This window comes from Squalius cephalus (assembly GCF_949319135.1).
Source record: "Squalius cephalus genome assembly, chromosome: 6".
NCBI classification, from domain to species: Eukaryota; Metazoa; Chordata; class Actinopteri; order Cypriniformes; family Leuciscidae; genus Squalius; species Squalius cephalus.
In genome coordinates this window covers 44662227-44687182 of record NC_137127.1, presented here as the reverse complement: position 1 = coordinate 44687182, position 24956 = coordinate 44662227, and the positions used below count along the sequence as shown (strand labels likewise).

General features: G+C 37.3%; 1 protein-coding gene across 7 annotated transcripts in view; it reads left to right on the top strand.

Moving 5' to 3' along the window:
* gramd1bb (GRAM domain containing 1Bb) overlaps positions 1-24956 on the top strand; it is a 150350-nt gene that overhangs the window by 50586 nt on the left and 74808 nt on the right. For all 7 annotated transcript variants that reach the window (XM_079874363.1, XM_079874367.1, XM_079874361.1 and 4 more), the window contains exons 3-4: positions 9438-9515; positions 11603-11629. In XM_079874363.1, coding sequence (XP_079730489.1) covers positions 9438-9515; positions 11603-11629 — 105 coding nt within the window. The remainder of the gene's footprint in view (positions 1-9437; positions 9516-11602; positions 11630-24956) is intronic.

Below are 24956 nucleotides of genomic sequence, written 5' to 3'. Positions count from 1 at the left end.
AGAATGCTTATTCATCATTGGCTAGCTCCTGCATCAGCATCACATATGTGCGCTCACGTGAACCGCGTCGGCCAATGATGAGCCTGCGTTCTGACGTAGAACCTGTTTACTACGTGATCCGCCTAGGAGACTGACATGGAAGAGATTGTTGAAAATATATATTTTGGGGGTTGTTTTGCACTCAATAAATATTCTCGTCACTTCATAACATTAAGGCTGAATCACTGTAGTCACATGGACTATTATAACAATATCTTTACAAACTTTCTGGGCCTTGGAAGTGGTAATAACGTTGCAGTCTATATGGAGGGACAGAAAGCTCTCAGATTTCATCAACAATATCTTAATTTGTGTTCCGAAGATGAACAAAAGTCTTACGGGTTTGGATCGATATAAGGGTGAGTAATTAATGACAGAATTTTCAATTACGATAAAACTAAAAACATTTTGATTAATATTCTCTTTGAAAGATCTTCGTGTTTATTGTTAAGTCTTATTAAAATATGCGTCATCTTTTTTTTTTTTTTGATCTGAAATCAAGAGAAAATACTATTTAAACAAAATTATTGTATTTTTTCTATGAGGGGTATTATTATATACTTTATAACAAACTGAACAAAACTGGTTTAAACCAGAAACCATTATCATGTGTAGTTCACTCTGTAGGAATTGGCTTAGCTCTATATGGTGGATATTAATTGCACATGCAGTAGTAATGATGACTGGATTTTAAAAATGTATACAAATGATTTTACTTTATATTCATTTATTTCAGATTTTGTGGACGTTCTTCTTTTAGTGTTTATTATAAATCTGTTTGTAGCATGCAGCTTTGTGGTTTTATGGTTTAGGCTTGAATCTTGTTAAGTTGCTGCACAGAGAATTGAAAGTTTAACTTGCTGAATGCAATAAAAATCTTGGCCAGTGGCAGTTCAAGATCACCTTATTGTGGTTTATTGATGATAATGACCAACTCACAATAGATTATACCTCTTATTGCATGGCTGCTTACTAAAAAAATGAGTTAATAAACCATGATTCCTGCCCAAATGAGAAAGTCTAATTTGGAGGAGGAGGAGGCAGGATTGAGTACTAGGTACAGGGAAGCAATCTTTAACAGTCTTGGATAGGGTTCACTGACAGAGATATGTAACTCATCAGCTGGGAAAAGAGACACGGAGGACTTGGCAGAGTCACTGCCTTGCTTGCTATTTGACAGTAATTTGCAGTAGGAGGTTGAAAAGCCACAAAAACTCATTCGGCTGTGATATTAAAAAACATTTTTGTTTGCCACAGTTGATTTGCCTAATTTTGCATCAGGTTCCAGCCAGAGTTAAATATTGTAGGTTCAGTCCTTGGCAGAAAGTATATCCTTGAGCAATGCTCGTCTATCCCGGGATCTCCCCACTCAGTGCTGGTTTCTTTGAACTAAATAGGGCTGCTAAATGGAAACAAATAAATGTTTCTTTTGAGAAGAGCCCATAATGTAATTTAGTGGTTCGAATTTAATTTTGTGGCTCATTTAAAACATTGAGAGGAAAATAAATTGGATTACAAAGTCTGTGTTGCCTGTGTGAAGGAGATGTCCCTTTAAAGCTAATATGATTTCATTCAAACCAGGTTTTCTTGAGTGTAGGAGAAAATGTGACAGAAGAGAGCCAGAGAAGGTGTGGTGTAGAGAGGAGACGAGGTGTGTTGCAGATGGCTGATTTCAGTGCAGACAGCTTCGTTGATTATAATAGGAGCAATTTCATTTTGGTGTGTCATGCGTGCAGTGTAGGTACGGTGTAACTTGGCACATTTAATATAGAATTAGCAGGGCTCCAGACTGAGACCAAATGGCATTTTGCGACCAAAATTTGAGAGTGTGCGACTGAATTTTACATCGAGTCGAACATGGATAAATTTGCCCCCTTTTTATTTTTTAACACGTTTAAACGTGGAAGCGGCGCGTCAACGGACCACTGTAAGTGGCTAATGTGTGGAGGGGGAGGGTCCTAGAGATAACCGAGCACGCATAAACGTCTGTGGGAAGGAGACGGAGACAAATATCACAACCTGCTATGTGCGTCTGAGCAATGAGCAAGCGAACTATTGACTCATTCTTCCGACCTGTGACTAGTGTGCCAGTACCAGAGTCTACAGTGTCACAGTCAGATGATGATTCAGAGTCAGAGGTTTGTGTGCCGAAAAAGGCCCGAACCCACCATTTTCGGGAAGACTTGCTGTGTGAATTCAGCTGCTTAAGGTTCTGTAAGGAGACGAACTCTATGAACTGCGAATATTAGCAGGAATATTAGGCTGCTGTCACTTTAAGACCGAATGCACGGACTGAATATAATCTAATAGGAAGAGAATTGGCACTCTCTGGTTACTTCCGGTTTCTGGACTGGCTGCAGTAACACGTCTCTGTCCATATGGGGGCGCTCACAGGCGAGTGCAGAATGAATGGAGGTCTATGGCGCTATACCCATCAAAATCCACTTTTCTCAGGATATAATTTTTTGTCTAGTAATTTGAATATTTTATTCGAAAGGAGATGCAAAGAAATTACACATTGCTGGGTGTTCGATTTTTTTAGAGTCACTTATTTGCTTTAAAAAGTCTTTTAAAGTGTCAATGACGTCATACACATCGTACGACCAGAGATACTGCTTTACGGCAATCCTTCAGTCGCTTTGGTGCTTTCGCGCTCTGCACTTTCTTTTCTCTCGAGGCATCGACAACACAGCTGACACAGGTAAACACACGTGCTAGAAGAGTTTTTGTTTAGTTTGTTTCTGGTCCCGCTTCAGATGCCACGATGCCATCAAGCGGTATCTCTGGTCGTAATCAGTCCTTCACTGACCAATCAGCGTTCATTAGCAAAATGCTAGCGTGTTATGGGCAACAACAACTCAACCTGTAAGAAATCAAAAGGACATAAGTACTCGTTCATTCAACTTTCGACCTATAACCCATGTTGAACTTGCAAAACCTACAATCAAATCTGAGATTTGTCAACGGCAATCGGGTGAAAGTGACAAATTTAGCCGTCTAGCCCCATAGACTCCCATTCATTTTGCACTCAAGGGCGATCGCCCCCAGTGGAACTCTGGTGGAACTACAACCACAATTCGGTACAATAGGACTTAATAGGAAGTGCCAAGGCTCTCCGTAGACGGGCTCTGATATACTGACACACATCCGGTTTCTTTCTCAACTGTTCACTTATGACATAACCGAGAGAATACTTGTCATTACTTTTGAGTATTTTGACACAACTTTATGCATATGTGTCTGTTCAAGTGCAAGTAAACGCAAAAGAGGAATCAGTTCGGTGTTCGAGCGCTATCTGAAACACACCTCTCTCTCTCTCGCTCTTTCTCTGTGTGTGTGTGGCTGTGCGCACAGATAACAGTCCCGATGTTTGCATCTTCTTCCACGTTTAAAATAGTTTGAATGTGTAAATTGGCAAGACAAAACACGTCCAAATGATAAACATTCACTCGATGATGGTTAAACGGAGCAGTTAATCCACGAATCACGTGCGTGCCGAACCATGGGCCTGGTCTGTACAGATCAACTGCGATCCGTTGCACTCCTTATAATAATGAACACACTTATCGCCATGATTGTGGTCTTACCAGAGATGGAGAAAAGTCCTACTCCAGTAAGTAAACGTGTCCCTGTCCCCAAAAATGCTGGCACTCAATAGTGCTTCACTCAATGTTTTCTGGTGGCATCGTTTATTTTGACCAGTTCTGTGCACCCCTGACTATATTCATTTAGTATATTTTAGTGTCACCCACTCGGCAGCCAATAATGATTTGTTGTTTTATTTAGTTTATTGGTTGTGTACATTTGTTATGTTGTCTTTGTTCATTATAGCAGATTTGTACAAAGTTCAAGTCAAGACCTCTAGACAAACCCTCACAGTTTCATATTAACCAGATGATGTCAGATCAGATCGTGTTAATATTGTGGAAACGAACTGGAAACACAAGACTCAGCATTGTACTTACTGACCTTTAGACTGTAAAGCCAGAAGCAAACTACATCAATAAAACCATTATTCTTATACCAATTTAATGTTTTTTGTTCAGTAAAACTGTTTTATTTAATTTAAAAATGCAATTAATGTTCTTATTTCTTGTGAAACAGACCTAAACAAGCATTTCTAAAAAAAATTAAAATAAAATAAATGGTTTTTTTTTTCCCAGCATCCTGCCAGCTAGTTTTGCATATATGGCAAAACTGTATTTACTGTATAAAGGATACAGTATACAGTAGATAGATGACTGAAACATTCAGCACTTTTCAGCACCCATTGTTAATACATCCTTTAGATGATTTGATGATTCAGTCTTTAGTTTTGAAGTAGTTTCCATTTTAAGAGATGGTACATAAACATGTGATTTGAAAGGGACTGAATGGCAGATGCACAGCTGTAGGCTACAGTTATATAATGCATGCTCATTTGTAATATCTACTCTCAATTATCAATCAAGAAAAATTAAAGAGATTAATAATATAGGAGGTTGGTTTTAAGACTGATTTGATGGGTTGAGTATATTTGTTGAATTGAGTGTTCCTGTAGGTCCCGGGAAATGCATGACGTGCTCAAATGGGCCTCTTCAGAATAAAGTGCCTGTCAAATGCACAAAGATAATGAAAATGCAATCGCACTTCATCATTGATCATTGCCTCTGACATGATCTGAGAAAATCACACTCTTCCAACAGTGTTATATAAATAACAGTTCAAATAACAGGTCTGTTCTGTTGATGTCAGTTGTTCCTCTGTCCGTATGGTGGGCTGCTGTTGTTGTTCGCAAATATGCTATTATTCATAATTCTTTTGATCAGCATTAGTGTTTAATTTTCATGTGTTTATTAAATCTGCTCTCATGCATTTGAACACAGCATTTTCATTTTTGTACATGCATGCGTCATTTCCCTCTCCAGGTTTCACGGGTGAAGCTACAGGTCTGCATACAGCATATATTTGTACAGTCTGCTTCGCCATGCTGAAAGCATCTGTAAATTCTCTCTGGATGTTTAGCCATAGCAATTAAAGGGGACCTATTATGCCCTTTTTAAGACATAACCGACTGTTTATGTGAATTCTTGCCATTTTGATATCATTTTTTGTCTTTTTTAACCATTAATTAGCCGCAAAAAAAGAACTCGAGACTCGCAGGGTGTTTGAGAGGCGGCTTTATTTGTGCTCACTTTGGGTGTTAGCGCGAAACGGGAATGGGTAAAATCATGCTGAATTCAGGCCCTGTAACACCAACACTATATATCGGTGTATCGATACTGCGGGAAATGAGTATTGGAAGTTTGGAACCGTTTCAGATATTTCATTATCAATACATATTGGAAAATCTACATTTTTGACACTTGCATAGAGAATAAATCAGCAGCAGAATAAAGCAATTCCCAAACGGTCCCAAAATGTCTAAATCAGAAGTCTCATGTGTCAAGATTCCTTCGCTTTTCAAAACAGAACGTGGTGAATTTGTTATGTAGCTTAATGTTGAACACAGAAGGCAGATTAATAGTTAAACAGTTAGCCGTGTATTCTGACACTTTCCTGTGAAGTGTCAGCAGTGAAGAAACTCAGAAGCTGCCCTGATCCCAAACACGATCGCAATTATTCAATCCATCCAGCAGAAAGGTGGGAACGAAAGCTGAATTTTGGGTTTTTGAAGTGTCATGAGATTTTCTTTGTTAGTGACTGAGGCTTGATGTTTAGTATTTGATAGTTTAGATCCATTTTGCAAAATATAGCCTTTTAAATTGAGATTCTGCAATATATTTATTATTTGCGGTCTCGAGAGAATCCATGCTCATTGCTCAATTTATTTCACAGCCAATATCAGAGCAGTAGTGAAAGGTTTTCCTTCTCGTATCTCACTTGCTCTCCTCATTCAGTGTAGATATTCTCTCTGAGAGTCTGGGTTCTGGAAGGTCTCTTATCTGGGCTTGTGTTTGCCGCTGCGATGTCTCTTCTCGTGGGGTTTTCTCCTTCTGCTGAGATGTATCCAGAGCTTTCCCAGTCTGCCTTGCTCTGATAAGAGCTTCTGCTGCTATTTTAAGACATGGGGAACTTGTAAGTGTGCACTTTCCAGCTGAGAGACTCTGTCCATGTTGTTAATATTTCAGATTTAAGAGTTATTTTTTTTTCTCAGCTGTAGAGGAGCACAGTAGGTGTAAAATTGTTCTCATAATGCAAGCATAAAGTCAATGGGGAAAGCCCTAAACTGCTTGGTCTACTCTTTTACCGGTCATTTGATTAGATGATCTGGATGTTGGAGTTTGAACTTACTTGATTTTTGTATATTTTTGAAAGAAATCATGTGCTCGCCAAGACTGCATTTATTTGCTCAAAATATAGTAAAGAACAAAAGGTCTTCTTTTGTAAAATATTTTAAAATGTAATTTATTCCTTTGATTTTATAATAATCATAATTTGATATGAGCATAATTTCTCCAGTCTTCAGTGTCACATGATTCTTCAGAAATTATTCTAATATGATGACAAGCTACTCAAGAAATATTTCTTATCAATATTGAAACCAATTCTTTAATGAATGAAAGTTTAAAAGGACAGCATTAATTTGACATAGAAATCTTCTATTACATTATAAATATCTTTACTGTCACTTTTGATCAATGTAATGCATCCTTGCTGAACAAAAGCATTATTGACTACATAATATGTAGTAATTCTATATATTTATATAACTCCTTTATATCTATAAATGAATTAAAGATTTTTTTTGATGAATCTAAAACCTTACGGTTGGTCATGTGATTAGGCGAGTGTGTTTGTACATATTTTTATGTGATTGCAGACTCGCTTTGGCAAGTCTCTAAAGGAAAAGGCTTCAGTGTGTGTTTGCTGCAGGTTTGCTGTAACTGATTCAGCAATGCTGACGGGAAGCTGTGATGGAGAGATGGCTTCCATTTAACAGGAAATCACATTGTTGTATTATCACAGAAAAATTCACTGTCTTGGCTATTTCACTTCCAGTTGCAGTAACATGCATTCATCATCATTACGTGAGTTTGGGTTATGTGCTCTTTTTTTTTATATGCTCTTCTCCAAAATGTATATATTTTCTATTAAAGCTCCGGCAAAGCTTAAAACTCATGTTTTTGAGCTGTGGATGATTGACAGGCGAGTATAGGCGAAGCTTTGATCTTTCCCAGGACACAAATGGACCGATTGGCGTTTATACTACGAATGCCAAATATAGTGTGTTTCTGAAAATCCAATCCAATCGCAAACATTTTGGACCCGGGAGCTTTTCATTGACATAGTGCCTCTTCAAGTGTGCAGGATTTATCATTTTTTTGCAAGTTTATATGTATAAAAAATGACATATTCATCATCAGACTACTTCATTTGGCTCTCGGGCCGGCATTAAACGAGCGTGTTCCTAGTCTGACGTCAGTCTGAAAGCGCTGGGGTTTTGTTTCAGCATCAGTTAAAACACACACAAAGAGTCCGACAGGCAGCTGTCATGAATGATTCAGGAGTGTTCTAGGCCATGTCGAGCTTCAATCCACTCTACTTAGCAGTTATACGTGAGGGCTCATTCAGAGGAAAGTCTGGACCCTCAGGCATGTGTGCATAAACTCACACTCCGGCTAAATCTGCAAAAGTGTGTTAAGCAAACAAGAGGAGCTGACAGAACAACTGACCATAAATGAGAGATTTTCCTGCATAGTTTGAATTGCAGATATGAGCTTTCCTGTCGGTGTGCGTAGCCCGTAGTCACCACAGGCAAATACCTGCACGCACCTGAGCGTATCGCACAGCGATAAATCCCCGGAGCTGATGGAATGAGGAGATCCAGCTTGCCGAATGGGATTTTTTTGTGTGTGTGATTTATACTGGATATTCCACCACAATATACACATATTATACATGCAAGTTTTTCTTTAGTAGTAAATGTATCAAAGTTAAAATTAAAGGTTTTTTTTTTTTCACTTAATATGTTTGTGAATGTAAAAGGTCTGCAAAGTTTCAAAAATTAAAGTTAGTGTCTCCTAAAGGAAAGACTGATTCTGAACTAACTGAAACGAGTCGACAGTAATTCCTATTCCAGTCTTACTTCCAGCTTGAACATATATAGGTTTGTAACAAATTTGCATAATGCCAGCCTATGGTCTTCATTGGCTGTCCGTGAACAATATCTACTTTGACCCTAAAACACTGTAGTTGTTGCTGTGACTAGAAGTATTCGTTTCGTGTTGTCGACATATTAAGAGGACGCTGTTTTGCAAATCCACTTTGCATGCACTTTCAAAGGACTCGCGCTGGAATTGATATGGAAAAACCATGTGAACTGATACTGGTTTAATTACATTTAATCCAAATGGGTAATGTAAAGTGGTCTGTTTTATTTCAAATCAGAGGAGAGGGAACAATAAGAATGTATTGGCAAATAATGTCTGAAGAACAGGTGAGCTGATGTGTTTTCTAGCGAATGAGTAAAGCACCGATAATGAGGATGAATATTTATTACAAATATTGACTGGACATATTTAATCTAAATAGCTTGAAATTGAAATGAAATGCCCCTTACTGTAGTGTTTAAGTAGTTTCAGAAGCCTTGACCAAGCATAATAAAGGCTGTGAGTCAACACTTGTTAAACTCCACATGAAACTGTTCATTTAGATGTTGTGCTGTACATGGAGTCTGAGTGAGACTGACTGCGCCCTCTTGTGGTGAAATCATACCATACATTATTCAAACAGAAAATGCCACATGCTCGATGCAACTGATCATTACTCAATAAAACAACAGTCAACTTACATTTTAAAGTCATTTCATAGCACATATTCCAAATTATTATAATTTTATTTGAAAGTTTAGCCATGAATTTTTTTTTTTTTTTTTTTTTTGCTGTTGTAAAGTATTTCAAGTTTGGGGTCAGTACGATTTTGTATTATTATTCAGCAAGGACACATTGACTTGATCAAAAGTGACAGTCAAGACATTTATAATGTCATATGCTAAATGCTGTTCTTTTAAACTTTCTATTCATCAAAGAATCCTAAAAAAAAAATTTGAATCATGGTTTCCACAAAAATATTAAGCAGCAACACTGATAATAAGAAATGTTTCAAATCAGCATATTAGTTGTTTTTTTTTAGTTTTTTTACTGAATGATCATGGGACACTGAAGACTGGAGTAAAAATGCTGAAAATTCATCTTTATTAACACAGAAACCTATTACATTTTAAAATATATTAAACAGGAAAACAATTATTTTAAATTGTAATAATATTTCTCAATTTGTATTGCATTGTATTTATTATTATTTGTCAAATAAATGCAGCCTTGGTAAACATACGAGACTTCTTTCAAACGCAAAATTAGACGTTTCATGTTGTCACGGCAGGATGATTGACACTTCTCAACATGACTCTTTCCCAGCAGCCAGCAGAGCAGCCAGCAGAGTAGCCATGACGACGACTCCAGCCGATTCCTGACTCCCTCCATCCGCGAGGACAGGTACGTGCACCGCGTGTCCTGTGTCTCTGCATGTCAGAAACATCAATAATTAAGGTCCGTTTTAATAAATGAATTGATTTGTGCAGAGGTACTCAGCCAATCAGAACTCCCAAGAGCTCAGGGACAAAGAGGAATCATTACATAATGCTTTCCAGTGATGCTCAACTCAGCGGCTTTAACAAGCATGACAGGCGTAAACATGGATTTAACAGCCAGGCTTGATCTGATGATAATAAAAGCATAGTTTTCATTCATTTTTAGTTCATGATTCCTAATGCATTATCTAATGGGAACAAATCAAACCTTATTGTAAATAATAATAATTTCCTTAAAAAGAAAAACACTTGTTTTGATAATTTGTTACTTAATGCAAATATGCTTTTGCCTTTTTAAGTGTACAAATACTTTTTGGGGACTCTTTTAACATGAACAGTCATCGTACACTTGCCAACTATGTAAATGGTTACAGAGAAAAACTGGACATCTGAATCAGGGCTGAACGCAGGGTCTTATAAATACCAAAGTCCCAAAAATGGAGAAAATTGTTATTTTCCTGATCTCGACATGTGCATTTTAAGGTGGTTTGAAGGCCAAAAAATGGACAACAGTAGCTTTAAAAGCATGTCAGTGGCCAGTAGCATGAGGTATTTTATCAGATAACAGATTCTTAAACATGAGAACCAGTTTAAATGTCACATCCACACTACAAAATGGAAATGCAGAATGTTTATGCTTATTGACAATACACAATCACATATTCGAAACGGGAATTATTCAAGGATTATTTTGCATAGATGTTACATTTCAAACAAACGCCAATGCAATCCTTCTGTGTCCAGAGGCATATGAGCAATTAGTAAGAGCATCAAAGATCAGTTTCAGCTACTTTTTCTTTCCTAAATTAATCAATGTTTTTGGACTAATCTGTTGTCGCCACCTACTGGCTTAATGATGCAAGTTGCGCAAACACAAACAAGCGGAGTGATACAAACAGTGAAAAGTCCCAGTGCTGAAACTAGGGAAATATTCAAACACATTCGAGGTAACATTATACAAATATATTTGAAGAGTTCAGATGCAAAAGCCTCTAAGTGCCATCTGAAATTTTCTTCTAGAATGATCATTTTTATAAATCTTGTTTATTTAAGTTCAGTAATTTCACTTAAATGACAATTGATAGGTAATTTGCATTGCCATTTAAGTCAAATTATTGAACTTAAATATACGAGCTTGATAAAAATGTTCATTCTAGAAGAAAATTACAAATGGCACTTAGAGGCTTTTGCATCTGAACTCTTCATTTATACAATAATAATGGCAATATGTTTAATAGGGTGCTTGTGTTGTTAAATTGAGCTTATAGTTTCCACTGTCTTTGATCAAACTGATTATTTCTATTTATTCGGTCATTTAAAACTGTTTAGTTTAGCGACTTGCATCTTATCTCGCACTGTATGATCGTTAATTTTTTGCGCTTCTGTGAACATAAATCCCGCTTGCTTTGATTGGTCTCAAACATTTTGACATTGACGAGCAGTGTTGAGCTCAGATGAGAGGGTCAGTTATCGTGGCGAGGGGCGAATCATTGCAGCACCAAATTAGAGTTAATATTAGGCAATTATTTCACAACTTTCATTATATACACTCAGAAAAATGGCCGAGGTCCGGACCTCAACGGTGGGTACGGCCCTGCACTGAATGATTGAGGATCACACACTAACAGACTTTCAAGAAGTTTCGAACACAACAAACTCACACATAAACGTGCCTCAATGGTGGTTGTATGACAAATAAAAAATCAGCTCAAAATATATCAAACATACTTGATCGCCTCCAGCTGCATGGAATCATAGTCTGAAGCAAAAAAAAAACTAAAAAACTGCAGGTCTGTGAGTCTTTTGAACTTCATGCATCATGCGATTTTCTGGGAAATCTTTCAACTTCGACTGCCCAAAGTATGCAGACTGACTCTGACTTTCAGTAACTAGTGGACTGCAATTTGGGACAAAAACTGGTCACATGTTGTGTTGTGTATTCCAGCCTTTACAAGCATCTTAAACTGACTAACACTGTTGGTTTTCTCACAGGGCTGACGGTGGAGCAGACAAGTGTAGGTAAGAATCAAGACCACATCAGTACCAGACATCCTTCTGTTCTCGAACGAGTGTGTGTGTCTCTGTGTGTGTGGTAGATATAGTAATCTTGATCTACATATCTCTGCAAAGCTCAGTGCGACAGCTGTTTTGTTTGAGGTGAGATATCTCAGAGCCCCGCTGTACTTTTGTGAAGTTGAGCCCTGAATACAGTTGCAAGCTACGGAATGTCATTGTTTGCCTTTTTTATTGGACAAACAGCTCCGATCACAATGCCAGGGAACAAACACACTGCCGTGCTCAAACCGGGCTGTCTGGGGCTTCAGCCGTTCCGCTTTCTCTTGATTTCAGTATTTGACCTGCGAATAAGAAATATATCCAAGGCCAGACATCTGACCTGTAGTTGTGGGATAAGAGATAACAATCCGTAGTTGTCCAGGAACAGAAGGTAAGTGAAGGCCGAACACAGATTAGGTCTTGTAATGAATCTGTCAGCAGAGATGTGTTTAAATCAGTACAGTTGCATCTGTTGCGCTGATGGTGTGTTTTGTGCATCTGTGCTTAACAAGTTCAAATCCTCTCTGTAAATCACTTCTAAAAGAGTTTCCGAACAAAGTTTTCTCACTGAAGTTTTTCCACATGAACTCCTGTAGAGAAGTGCTGCGTGACACTGTGTGCTTTCATGTATCTCTCTGCGGCTGAATATAAAGATGCATTAGAAGTACTTCAAAAAAAACGTGAGATTTTTTTTTATTATTTTTTTTTTGAAGAACATGCCTGAGGAATAAAGTAGGACTTAAACTGAAGTCTTTGAAACTTATAGTAGCTCTAAAGGCCCTTTCACAGTGATAACTCAGCTCACAGCGAACATTATTAGAATGTTGTGAACAAACGTTCTTCCAGTAACATTAACAGAATGTTCGTGAGTGATCAGGTCTTTAAAAATGTTCTCAAAGCGTTAGCACTAAAACGTTATTTATTCTTCGGTCATGAAGTGTTTTTTTTGTTTGTTTGTTTTTTTCTGAAATATTTTAGTTGGAATGTTTCAGAATGTTCAAAGAACATACCCATAATGTTTGCAAAATTCTAAAATGGAATGTTCCTTTAACGTTCGCATAACCAAAAAAACATTTTTAAAACATGTAAGACACTGCACTTTTTGAACGTTCAGAAATGACGTTTTCATAACCTAATGTGAACGTTAGCAAAATGTTCTTAGAATGTATATTTGTTAGTTGGGAAGACTGTGATGCATCAAGTTGTACGGCACAACATCAAAGCCATCAAGAAGTTATGGTTATGGTATACACATTAGATGCTCTTTGAAGAGTTTTACCGCTTAAAACAACAGCATGAGATACAACGCAGTGTTGGGTTAGTGCTGTGACCGATCTGTACTAGGAGGTCAAATCTTCTGTCCTGATGTGTTGCTGTGTTCTGAGTGGTCAAGACTGTTGTCTGACCACCACCACATGCCAGTTTAACCAGTGGCAAGAGGCACAGCCCATCTCTTTTGTTTCATGTCATTGGCCGCTCGTGGATTTAGAAAAGCGTATACAACATACCACAATGGGAGCTGTGTAAAAGTGTGGATTTAACGCATTGTCTCATGTCAATACAAGATTTAACTCTCTGCAAAGGACGGCTCTCTTGTGTCTCGCATTGTTTTTTTAAAAGTGCTGACCTCCTCATTTTTGGCTTCTTTTTGTACATATAGTGTAGATCCATAGTAAAAGAGAAAGAGCATACTGTATCTCTTTAATATCACGATTGTTTTACCTAGACAGTAATGATATTAATTAGCCTTTTCTTCCGTACAGTGACGTATATTTGAGTGAAACGGCTTCTGGAAGAAAAAAAAAAAAAAAATGGGTGGGACTTGATTTTGTCCTGATTGGTTGTGGTTTGCTTTGATTAAAAATCACGAGACACATGAATTAAAATAAAATAAAAATAAAAATAAAAATGTGCATGAATAAATCATTTATAACACTGCAATATTCCATCAAAAAAGGACTGTCAATTTTGATTTCATGGTGACTTTTAAGGGGTGGTTGAATATGATTTAACTTTTCTAACTTTAGTTGGTGTGTAATGTTGCTGTTTGAGCATAAACAACATCTGCACGACATTACGACGTTCAAAGCAAAGGGAGATATTTTCTTTTAAAGAAGTTGCTTTTTAAGGACTTCAACAAACGGCTGGTAGAGACTACACGACATTCCTCCCGGGTTAGTGACATCACCAACCCTAGAATTTACATAAACCCCTCCCCTGAACACGATGTATTATCAAGGCAGAATATGCTAATCAATGACTAGAAGATAATTAGAAAAATCTGCATAAATTCACCAACTAACCATTCAGAAATGTTGTCTTCATGTTGTCACTTCTTCTTGAGTCTCTCCATCTTTGTCTGACTTCGGTTTGAACATAAAAGGCTAAAAGTTTTTGAAATTTTCAGTGCACGTGCACGTGCACAGTGAGGTGAGAGGACACAAGCTGTTGAAGCTCCGCCCCCTGTGCCGGGAGCAGCAGCTCATTTGCATTTAAAGGGACAGACACAAAAACGGTGCGTTTTTGCTCACCCTCAAAAAGTGACAATTTTAACATTCTATATAAAAATATCTGTGGGGTATTTTGAGCTAAAACTTCACACACTCTGGGGACATCAGAGACTTATTTTACATCTTGTGAAAAGGGCATTATACTACCCCTTTAGCACTGAAATGTGGTTGAAATAATGGCTGTTCCTCAATATGTGCTCTTAAAGGTAGGGTAGGTAGGATTTTTATAAAAAACTTTTTTTCAAATTTGTTTAAACTGTCTTTATATACCAATACATAATTAAAATGTAAGTGCTCTGAAAAAGAGAGTATAAAAATCGAGTGACTGTAGACCTTTTAATCTGCGATAAACACAGCTCATTATTTCCATTCGGGACGAAACAATTGATTGGTTTGGGCGACTGTCACTCACTCTCGCCATGGCTACCACCCCTGTTGCTAGATCTGCCCATATGCGCGCGCACCCGTTTGATTTGAGGAGTGCAAGAGAGGCGCGGATCCTACGAAGAGTAAAATTATGGCAGAGAAAGAGCATTCAAAATTCAAAGCACCTGTATATTCAGTCAGCGAAGGCAAACAAGGCAAAAAACTACTTCCTCGGACCCTGGTTGCCCGCACTCTTGAACGACCTCCTCTGCTTCACCCTCGACCCCGGACCTGTCCTCGAACCGACGAAGCGGTACACTGAAAAAAATGATTCATTGACTTAGTTGAATTTACTAAAAAAAATTATCGTAAGTGGTTCCACACATTTGATTTTAGCTACATTTAAACAAATGCATTAAGCTGAACTTAGTTCAACGTAATGCATTTGTTTAAATGTAGCTAAAATCAATTATGTGGATCCAATTAACATAATTTTTTTTAGTAAATTCAACTAGTCAATGAATAATTTTTTTCAGTGTACTTGTCTCCGGAGTGTAGTCCTCATTAGAGTCAACAATGTTTTCATCATGGAAATTCGCAAAACACCGTATATGTTATGAATCTTACACGAAATTCACCTTCATCACAGTGTAACTGATGGTAATGGAAAAACGTGTATCAATGCAACCTGTTTTTAGCTTTGCCTTATAAATATAGCTCGTTACCTATAAATATAGCTTGTTACCGAATCAAACAAAGTATATTTTAAACTTTACCAGTATCGATATGCTAGCTTAATAGTGAGTACTAAAATAAATCTTATTTGTTTATATTTATAGTGAGAAAGTTAGGTATTTTATTACATGTGATTCTGACATGGTCACTGCATGCACTGCGATCCTTCCTCTCCACTCGTCTCAGGTAAATAAATGTGTCTTCCAGCTGAGCCTGAGCGTTTGGCATCGCACGTTCATGTGTTTTGGGGGCGTGGCTTTGGAAGGAGCCCAGAAGGGAGGGGGTGGAGTGAATGGAAATAATTAGATGTTTACAACAGTCGTGAGAGGTCTACAGACACTCGATTTTTATTCTCTCTTTTTCAGAGTACTTACATTTTAATTATGTATTGGTATATAAAGACAGTTTAAACAAATTTGGAATGTTGTTTTTTTAGAAAAATCCTACCTACCCTGCCTTTAAGCGATCTTGCGTCCTTGTGTTCTCGTATTACGTCATCATCAACCATTGAAGTTCAATTCCAATACTCAAATACACAAATTAAGTGCATACAACTAAAAGTTTCATGCTTCAAAAAGTACAAAAATGCGCAGTAAAAGTGATCCATATTAATCTAGCCGTTAAATCCAAGTCTTCTGAAGAGACAGAATAGCAGGATGGCGAGTTAAAGATGACAGAATACATTTTTGGGGGTGAACTATCGCTCTAAAAGAACAAACCCTGTTTTGTGTTTCTTTTATTTTTGCCTTGCAATGCAGGCTGATAAAGTGCTGATTTGGATAAAGACATATCTGTTTTACAGCCCTGTGTCCTCACCTCACCTCACCATAAGATGTGTGAGAGCTGAGCGTTCAGAGAGCTCTTCAGGAGCAGATAATGATCTTCAGAGCTTGACTTCAAAAAGCTGCGGACATCTTGGAATTTACTGTGGAAGAGAAGAGAGTTTGGAATTTCAGTCTCACTTCAGTTTGCATTGCTATTTTCTTCATGGAGAATCCCAAAATTAAAATAAAAAAAATAAAAAAAAATGCATAAATAACATTTTAAAATAATTTAATATTTTCGGTTAGAATGAATGATTCAATGACTCACTCATGAAGACTTCACTTGTTTCATTACTGGATGAATCAGTGATTTTGAATTCCTCTCTTGAATGAATTATTCGATGACAAATACATTTTTGTGACAAATAAAAAGTCACTTGTCGCCACCTACTGGTGTAACGATGTAAGCGATATGATCTTTATTTAAAGTTAAAGGAGAACTCCGGTCAATTTTAACATTGAGCTCATTTTATTGTACATTTGGAGTGCTGTCAATACAGAGAACAATGACAAAAATCGGTGTTGCCTACACCGAGTTATTCTATTTTTAAAATTTGCACCCTGTTGACTTCAATGGGGCAAGTACTAAACCTGCTTTTAGGCTCTTAACATCCTTGATGTGTCATTACAAGTGCACAGAAAATGTGAGTGATTCCTTCAGAGTGAACACGAGTGAGTCTGACTGCAGTAGATGTGAAAGATATGTATAAAAATGATGTTATTTAAGCCAGCGCAAATACCTGTTTACATCCTGTTTTTCGGTTGGAGTCCAAAGTAGTCGATTGCCGAGTTCACGCGCGTGATCATAGGTAACTAAACCTATGCGCGTGAACTCGGCAATCGACTACTTTGGACTCCAACCGAAAAACAGGATGTAAACAGGTATTTGCGCTGGCTTAAATAACATCATTTTTATACATATCTTTCACATCTACTGCAGTCAGATCCACTCGTGTTCACTCAGAAGGAATCACTCACATGACCTGTAATGACACATCAAGGATGTTAAGAGCCTAAAAGCAGGTTTAAAACTTGCCCCATTGAAGTCAACAGGGTGCAAATTTTAAAAATAGAATAACTCGGTGTAGGCAACACCGATTTTTGTCGTTGTTCTCTGTATTGACAGCACTCCAAATGTACAAAAAAATGAGCTCAATGTTAAAATTGACCGGAGTTCTCCTTTAATGTCAAGTTACTTTAAAAAGGTGATTTACTCTATTTCAATCACTACCGTAGACGCTGGTGTTTATATCTGAGCCGAGCACCCACAGAAAAATAAGAGATGTTCATTTTAACCAACCGGCGGGTCGTAACGCACACCTGATAAAAAAAAAAAATAAAAAAAAAAAAACCTGTTTTCTGTTTTTGCATGATGATAAATTACATTTTAAGTAATTAACTAAAAAATTATATCAGCGAGAGAGCAACTTGCAAAAACACTCATGTATTTCTTGTTTGGTTGCTAATGTATTTGCAGTCTGTGTGATTCTCTTCGTGAAGCACAAATAACATTTGTGTAATGAATTCATCAACCGCATCATCACACGGAGAAAAAGACTTGTAAAAAAACTAAAGAAGAACTGCATTTTCAGATAAACAAAACACAGATAAGTTGTCACGTTTTAAAATACTGGAAAATAAAACAAAACATTTACAAAAATGTGTAACTATAAAATGCACTATAGAAATAAACGTGGGCTCACATACGTCTCTCATTCAGCACAAACTCAAATATGTGCGCTTTGTGCATGCGATAAATTTCATTGTGTAAGTTGCTTTGGAATATAAGTTGCAGCACATTTCAGATAACAAAACAGGGGCGTGAACATGAGATCTCCAAATCAAATTTCCTTCTATTTTGTGGTGAAATATGACCTTGATTTGTTTTGATGTATAATGAATAATGAATATGATGTATATTTGCACGTTAATGAACAATCTACACTTCTGTACAGACTGTAAATGAGCCAGACTATTGCATAAATGCTCATTTTCATCTGTAGTCCCGTATATATACAGACAGAGAGCAGAATGATCTGTCTCTTGAACATAAATGAATATTGTATGCGTCCAGTGATCTGTGTATGAAGAGATGTGTGTGTGGTGAGCTGAGGAGGGTCAGTCCAGGTGAAGTGTGTGACTCCGGATGAGGACGTCAGCCACAGGCTCTCTCATTCCCTCTGTAGCTGAAGGGAGGAGTGCAGATCCCTCCATCATGGTGTCCAGAATTAGCCTCAGATTACTCACAGCCACAGCGGTTCTGCCATTTACATAACTCTGTCCCCTCACTCTCTCTCCATGCCTCCTCCTCACAACTGAAGCCAGCACGCTACAGCATGGCTGTTGATCTAGAGAAACTCAGTTTCCTCACATAACAAGAACGGGGATCCTAACCTGAGAGAGAGAGAAGGTGAGAGAGATACTATTCTATTCTTCAGTGGTTCTCTGCAGGTTTAGTAAATAAGTCTGCCTATCTAGAAGCTTGAAGGTTCTGTGTTAAAATGACCTGTTTTTGAATGCTTTACTTTACAAGTAGTGAGTAAATAGTTGGTAGAAACAGGCTCTTCTTTCATTTGTAAATGTTTGCATTGAATTTGGTCTGTACTGTAGATTCCATTGCATGATTGTCCTATGCTGACAAGTGTTGGGTTGGTGTTTGGAAAGAGTATAATGTGTCGTTAATTATCAAGACTATTTTAAGATATCAGAGAGAGATCCTCTCTTTATGGGAGCATACATTTGAAACAAAATGTATCTATTTATGATGGTAAACCTACTACATGTGAGGAGAGCGATCTCAAAGAACTCGGATGGATTGTAGGTTCTTCAGATCAGCGTATTAATCTCATCCGAAAACAGAGGAAAACTAGTGTGTTCACACTTGGCAGGTTTGGTTTCATTAACACAATCTCTGGTGTGATTGCTCTGTTAGTGTGGTTCATTTGAATAAGTGTGAACGCTGACATCTGAACCCTGGTGTGCACCAAACAAATGGACGTGGATCTCAGTCCGCTTCCAGTGGGTTTGACTGAAATATGAACGCAACACAGACCAAAGACATCTAAACGAACCAAAAACAGGATGTGATGTCACAAGATGTTACCCTAAAAAGGACAAAATGCTCAAGCATACTTGGTTCCTCTAGTCATCGGAGCGATGTTGCCCATCACTGTTCAGTACAGGCCGTATACGTGCATAAGATGCAGAGGAAATCCTAGTACTCTTCTGACTCCTTTACTCATTTTCTTAACTCTTCATGAGTTCTTTTAGCCTGACAAGCCAGACCCACATCAAGATGTTGGGTCTGGGAACACACCATTGGGAGGGCTCAATCCGAGGGGCGGGATAAACAGTTGTCTTTCAAATTCCCTCTGCACGCAATAGGATAGCGCTACAACCAACCAGAGCGTTTTCCCACCAGCAGAGCTAGTGGATAGATTAAACTTTTGCCCTATCCGGTCGGCAAAACTCCGAACACATCTTCCTTTTTTAAGAATGACTTCAGTGCCGTTCTTTGTTCTTTTCTCAAAGAAAAGCTTAACTCCAAGTCTTCCAGAGTCATGGCAAAGGTGATTCGAAAGACCCATCTTCTTTATTCTCAAGTCGCAGGGAATTCACACGGAACCGTCGCAACTCTGCCGTCATTATGTTAAGCCCGCCCACCGACTCTATACACGATGTGATTGGCCTGACTAGAGTTTGGTTTTTCCAGCTCGCAAGCCAACAGAGAGTTGCTAGACGACACTGGCTGCAAAATAAAATTTGCTGCCGCTAGGTGCGTCTAGATTTCTAGGCTAGAGTTCTTTAGGTTTTATATTAAAAATGACAGTGTGAACACGAAGCGAACCAAGACTAAATGTATAATTTTCTTTTTTGGACCAAAAGAACCAAGAAAACCAAACTACAAGTGTGAACACACCTGGAAGCTCTACTCTTTGAAGCATCAGTTTGTTTCCTTTGTTTACTTTTTAAAGTAAAATTGTTCCATCTAGATACAGTGTGCAAGCATTCTCATTTGTAGAGAGCACTAGATTTAGGCATCTGCTCAAAATGCTTGAGCCACATTGAAATAGATATTGTACTGCTAACTATTAGGATACTGCCTTATTTTAAATGATGTACCCATTATACAATGTGCAAATACATTTTTCTGTAGTTTTGTATTGTCACTTTTTTATGCTTATAAAATAAATCATTTATTAGATTATGTGTTCTCCCTGGTGTATTGAAATGGCACCGAACCATGGATTTACTTGCATCCCTACTAGTTGGTAGCAGGTTGTTGTGTAATTTATTGTACCAAAAAATGTCTTTGGTCCGTTTTTCCAGATCAGAAGGACTGTACATGTTAAATGCATATACATTTTATGTAGTTATGATTTAGGTTTACACTTGGTGTACATAAATTATCTGAATCTAACAGACATGGATTAAAGGTTTTTGTAGCAATACAACAGGTGTTGTGAAGAGGTGGGTGTGTGTGTGTGTGTGTGTGTGTGTGTGTGTGTGTGTGTGTGTGTGTGTGTGTGTGTGTGTGTGTGTGTGTGTGTGTGTGTGTGTCCAACATCCTTGCCCTTGTGGGGACATTATTTGAGGTAAACAGCTTATAAATCATACTACGTGATGTTTTTAAAAATGTAAAAATGCAGAAAGTTTTCTGATAGTAAGTTTAGGGATAGGGTTAGTGTAAGGGGAGATAATATACAGTTTGTACAGTATTAAAACCATTAAATCTATGGGACATCCCATAAAATATTAAAATCCAACGTGTGTGTGTGTGTGCTTCTCTCTGGGTAGATTTATGTTTGCTGTCATTGAGGGATTTCCAAGACTTTGTGGTTTTCAATTGGGTTATTTGTTGGAGCTGAAGTCGGTCTCGCTCTCTCTCTGGTGAAGGTTGCTCGCCCCTGCCTATTACTCACAGTCCCTGTGATGTCCTTCAGTAGCTCAGAGCTGAGGACTGTTGGAGATTTATGAACCACTCATACCACTTTTAACCCTATAAAGCCTACTATATCATATATGATGCATGAATTCCTAAGGCCTTTAAATCATCAACATTATCAAAACTTGAAAAACCTGTTGTTCACAATCTACTACATGCCTTTTGTTGATTGATAGTTTAATTTTAGGAAGTAAAATGGAAGTAAAAAGCCTTTAGGGGTGTGTTAACTTCACACTGCAGGTTTGCTTTGATTAACATGCAATTCTCTTAGTGTGGTTCATTTGAATAAGTGTGAACGCTACCATCCGAACCTTGGTTTTAAAATCATGAAATCGTATAGGATGATGTTATTTGTCAGCCGTGTTCTGATGAGGCGCACATCTTACCCTCTCATTACTGTGGTTTATCATGTTGTTCCTTTTTCATAATCAGTTTAGCTGTGGTCTGCACTTTTGCCCATTATCACAGCTCAATTTCTGTCACGTCAGTCTGAGACGCTGTGTGTTGGTAATACAATCCAATTTCAGTAGGGAACAGAACTCACAGTTGAAGTAAGTGGATTTGACACCGGTGATTTGAGGGTCCCACAGAGGATCGTTATGTCTAATAGAGCTAATATTAATACAGTAGAGGGTTGTGTAACTGGTATAAAATCACCACTGGTTTCACTGTCTTTTAGAGTTCATCCCTCACACAAAGAAAACATATTTCCTAATAAATGAATGATCAATACATTAAAATTAATGATTTAACGGTATATTCGAATATATACAGAATAATATAGTGTAAATATATTACAATTTATTGCCGGTTATGTCAAAGTTTTTAGAGAGGGTTGTAGCTGAACAATTAATAAACTATCTAGAGAGTAATAACCTCCTTCACCAACATCAATTTGGTTTTAGACCACAGCATTCCCTAGAAACAGCAATTAGTTATTTCTTGGAAAAAGCTAGGCATTCTTTGGATCAGGGACATGTGATGGGAGCATGCGTTCATTGACCTAAAAAATACAGTTGATACAGTTAACCACACTATTATTTTATCTTAATTAAGTGCATTTAATTTTGGTAAACGTCCAATTGAGTGGTTTACCTCATATTTAAATCTAAGAGATCAGTGTGTTAAAATTGAGCATACAAAATCATTGTTTATGAGAAACAAAATGAGCTTACCTCAAGGCTCAGTCTTAGGTCCTTTTACAATGATTGTTTATAAATGATTTACCATGTTGTCCAAAATAATTCCAAAATAATACAACTTAACAGATCTCCCCCTATATTAATAGTGAGCAAAACACAAGAAATAACACCTAATTTTAACATTTACTCTCCTTTAACAGTCAGAACTCATTCTGTGAAGCGTGTACGTGTGTACAATACATTCACATTTATATGGGAACATGTATGTGCAATATCAAATCAAATCAAATCAAAGTTTATTTATAGAGCACCTTTTTAAAACAGCAGGTGTTCACCAAAGTGCTGTACATACAATATAAAGTAAACAGTAAAACAAAAAAGAATAAAATAAAATAAATAAAAACACAATAAAAAAGCAATAAATACAATAATGAATTATAACACACACTTAAAAAGAACTCCTAACAGGTAACGCTCATACTGTGTTATATGCTGTACTATACAAATATGTTTTTAAATGTAATTTAAAAACAGCAAGTGAAGGTGCCTGCCTAATGTACAAAGGTAAATTATTCCAGAGTTTCGGGGCCGCCACTGCAAAGGCACGGTCACCTCTGCTCTTTAATCTTGCATTGGGGGAGACTAAAAGCAGTTGCCCAGCAGACCTAAGTGCTCTGGATGGAACATATGGCTGTAATAGATCTGAGAGGTATTTAGGAGCAGTGTTATTTAATGATTTAAAAACTAAAAGTAAAATCTTAAAATCAATTCTAAAACGAACTGGCAACCAGTGAAGGGAAGCTAATATAGGTGTAATGTGGTCCTGTTTGCGTGTCCTTGTTAATAGACGTTCAGCCACGTTTTGTACCCTCTGCAAACGTGTTAGAGATGCCTCACCAATGCCTACATAGAGACTATTACAATAGTGCAGGCGGGATGATATAAAAGCGTGGATAACCTTCTCAAAATCAGTAAAAGATACAAATGACTTGACTTTAGATAATTGCCTTAACTGATAAAAACACGATTTAACTACCAAATTAATCTGTTTATCTAGTTTAAAGTCACCGTCCATTAATACACCTAGGTTTTTTACAACGGGCTTCACATACGACTTTAAGTCGCCAAGATCTACATCAGGGGTATTGATGGTACCACCAGGTCGAAACAAAATGATTTCAGTTTTATCTTCATTGAACTTTAAGAAATTGGAGGCCATCCAGGCTTTAATATCCTCAAGACATCTCAACAAAGGTGCTATAGAGTTTGCATTGTTTCGTTTCAAAGGCAGATAGAGTTGCGAGTCATCTGCATAACAGTGAAACGAGATGCCATGTTTCCTAAATATGGACCCTAAAGGTAATATATATAAAGAAAATAAAATGGGTCCAAGAATGGAACCCTGAGGGACTCCACATACAAGAGATGCAGTAGAAGACACAAATTCCCCAAGACGTACCGAGAAAGTTCTTTCACCCAGATAAGATCTAAACCATTGTAATGCGGCACCCTTTACACCAACACAATGCTCAAGACGAGAGATCAGTATATTGTGATCTACAGTAAGGTGTCAAAAGCGGCAGTAAGATCTAACAGCATAAGAACAGCATAGTTACCTGTGTCAGTGGCCAATAATAAAATCATTCTAAACTTTTAACAGGGCCGTTTCTGTGCTGTGAAGTGATTTAAAACCAGATTGATAAATTTCTTGCAAACCATGCAAGTCTAGAAAGGACAGTAATTGTTTAAAAACAACTTTTTCCAATATTTTAGAAAGAAACGGGAGTTTCGAAATGGGCCTAAAATTAGCAAGAACCGATGAATCCAGGTTTGGTTTTTTCATCAGTGGTTCCACTATTGCGTGTTTAAAATGTAGGGGTACAACTCCATGAATGAGACTACTATTTACAATCAATAGTATATTGTAGGGCCAAGGGTTTCAAAAACCTTTTTTTAGGAAATCTGGGGAAATAATGTCTGGATTCATTTTGTCAATGATGTCTTTTAAACAAGCAAGAGACACTGGCTCAAACTGATTAAAAACAAAGGAACATACAGAGAAAGAAGACATATCAGCAGAAGGGTGAACAATATTAGCTCTAACAGTCATAATCTTGTCATTAAAAAACTGCAAAAAGTTTTCACATGTTTCTTTGGAAAATTCCAAAGTCATTTGTTGAGATGTATTTAAAACAGAATTAATAGTGTTGAACAGAACACGAGGTTTATGAGAATTATTTGCGATGATATTTGAGAAATACCTTGACTATATAATATATGTACACAATAGAGTCTAACACTTACATTTGTCTTCATTTCTAAATATTTTTATTAGAGGTGGGCATAGATTATTTTTTTTAATCTAGATTAATCTAGATTAATTTTTAAATTAATCTAGATTAATCTAGATTAAAATGGCTCATTTGAATTCTGACGAAGGCATTCAGAATATGTGTGCTACCCAAATAATGACTATAAAAGTAAGTCTTTGAGAACGGGTTTCTCAAGCCAGGTGGCGCATTAGACCAGGTGCTCATCTCCTGTTTCCAAAATGCATCACAAACTGCTTGAGAAAGCTGTTCTACTCATAGACTGTAAAAGGTTACTACTGTACTGTTACCGTCCGTAGGCAACATTAGGTAGGCCTATGTTATTATCAACTACTATAGGCTATCAATTAGGGATGGGCGATATGGCCTAAAATCCATATTGTGATATACATTGCAGCCTCTTGCGATAACGATATATATTATAATAAAACCATTTCAG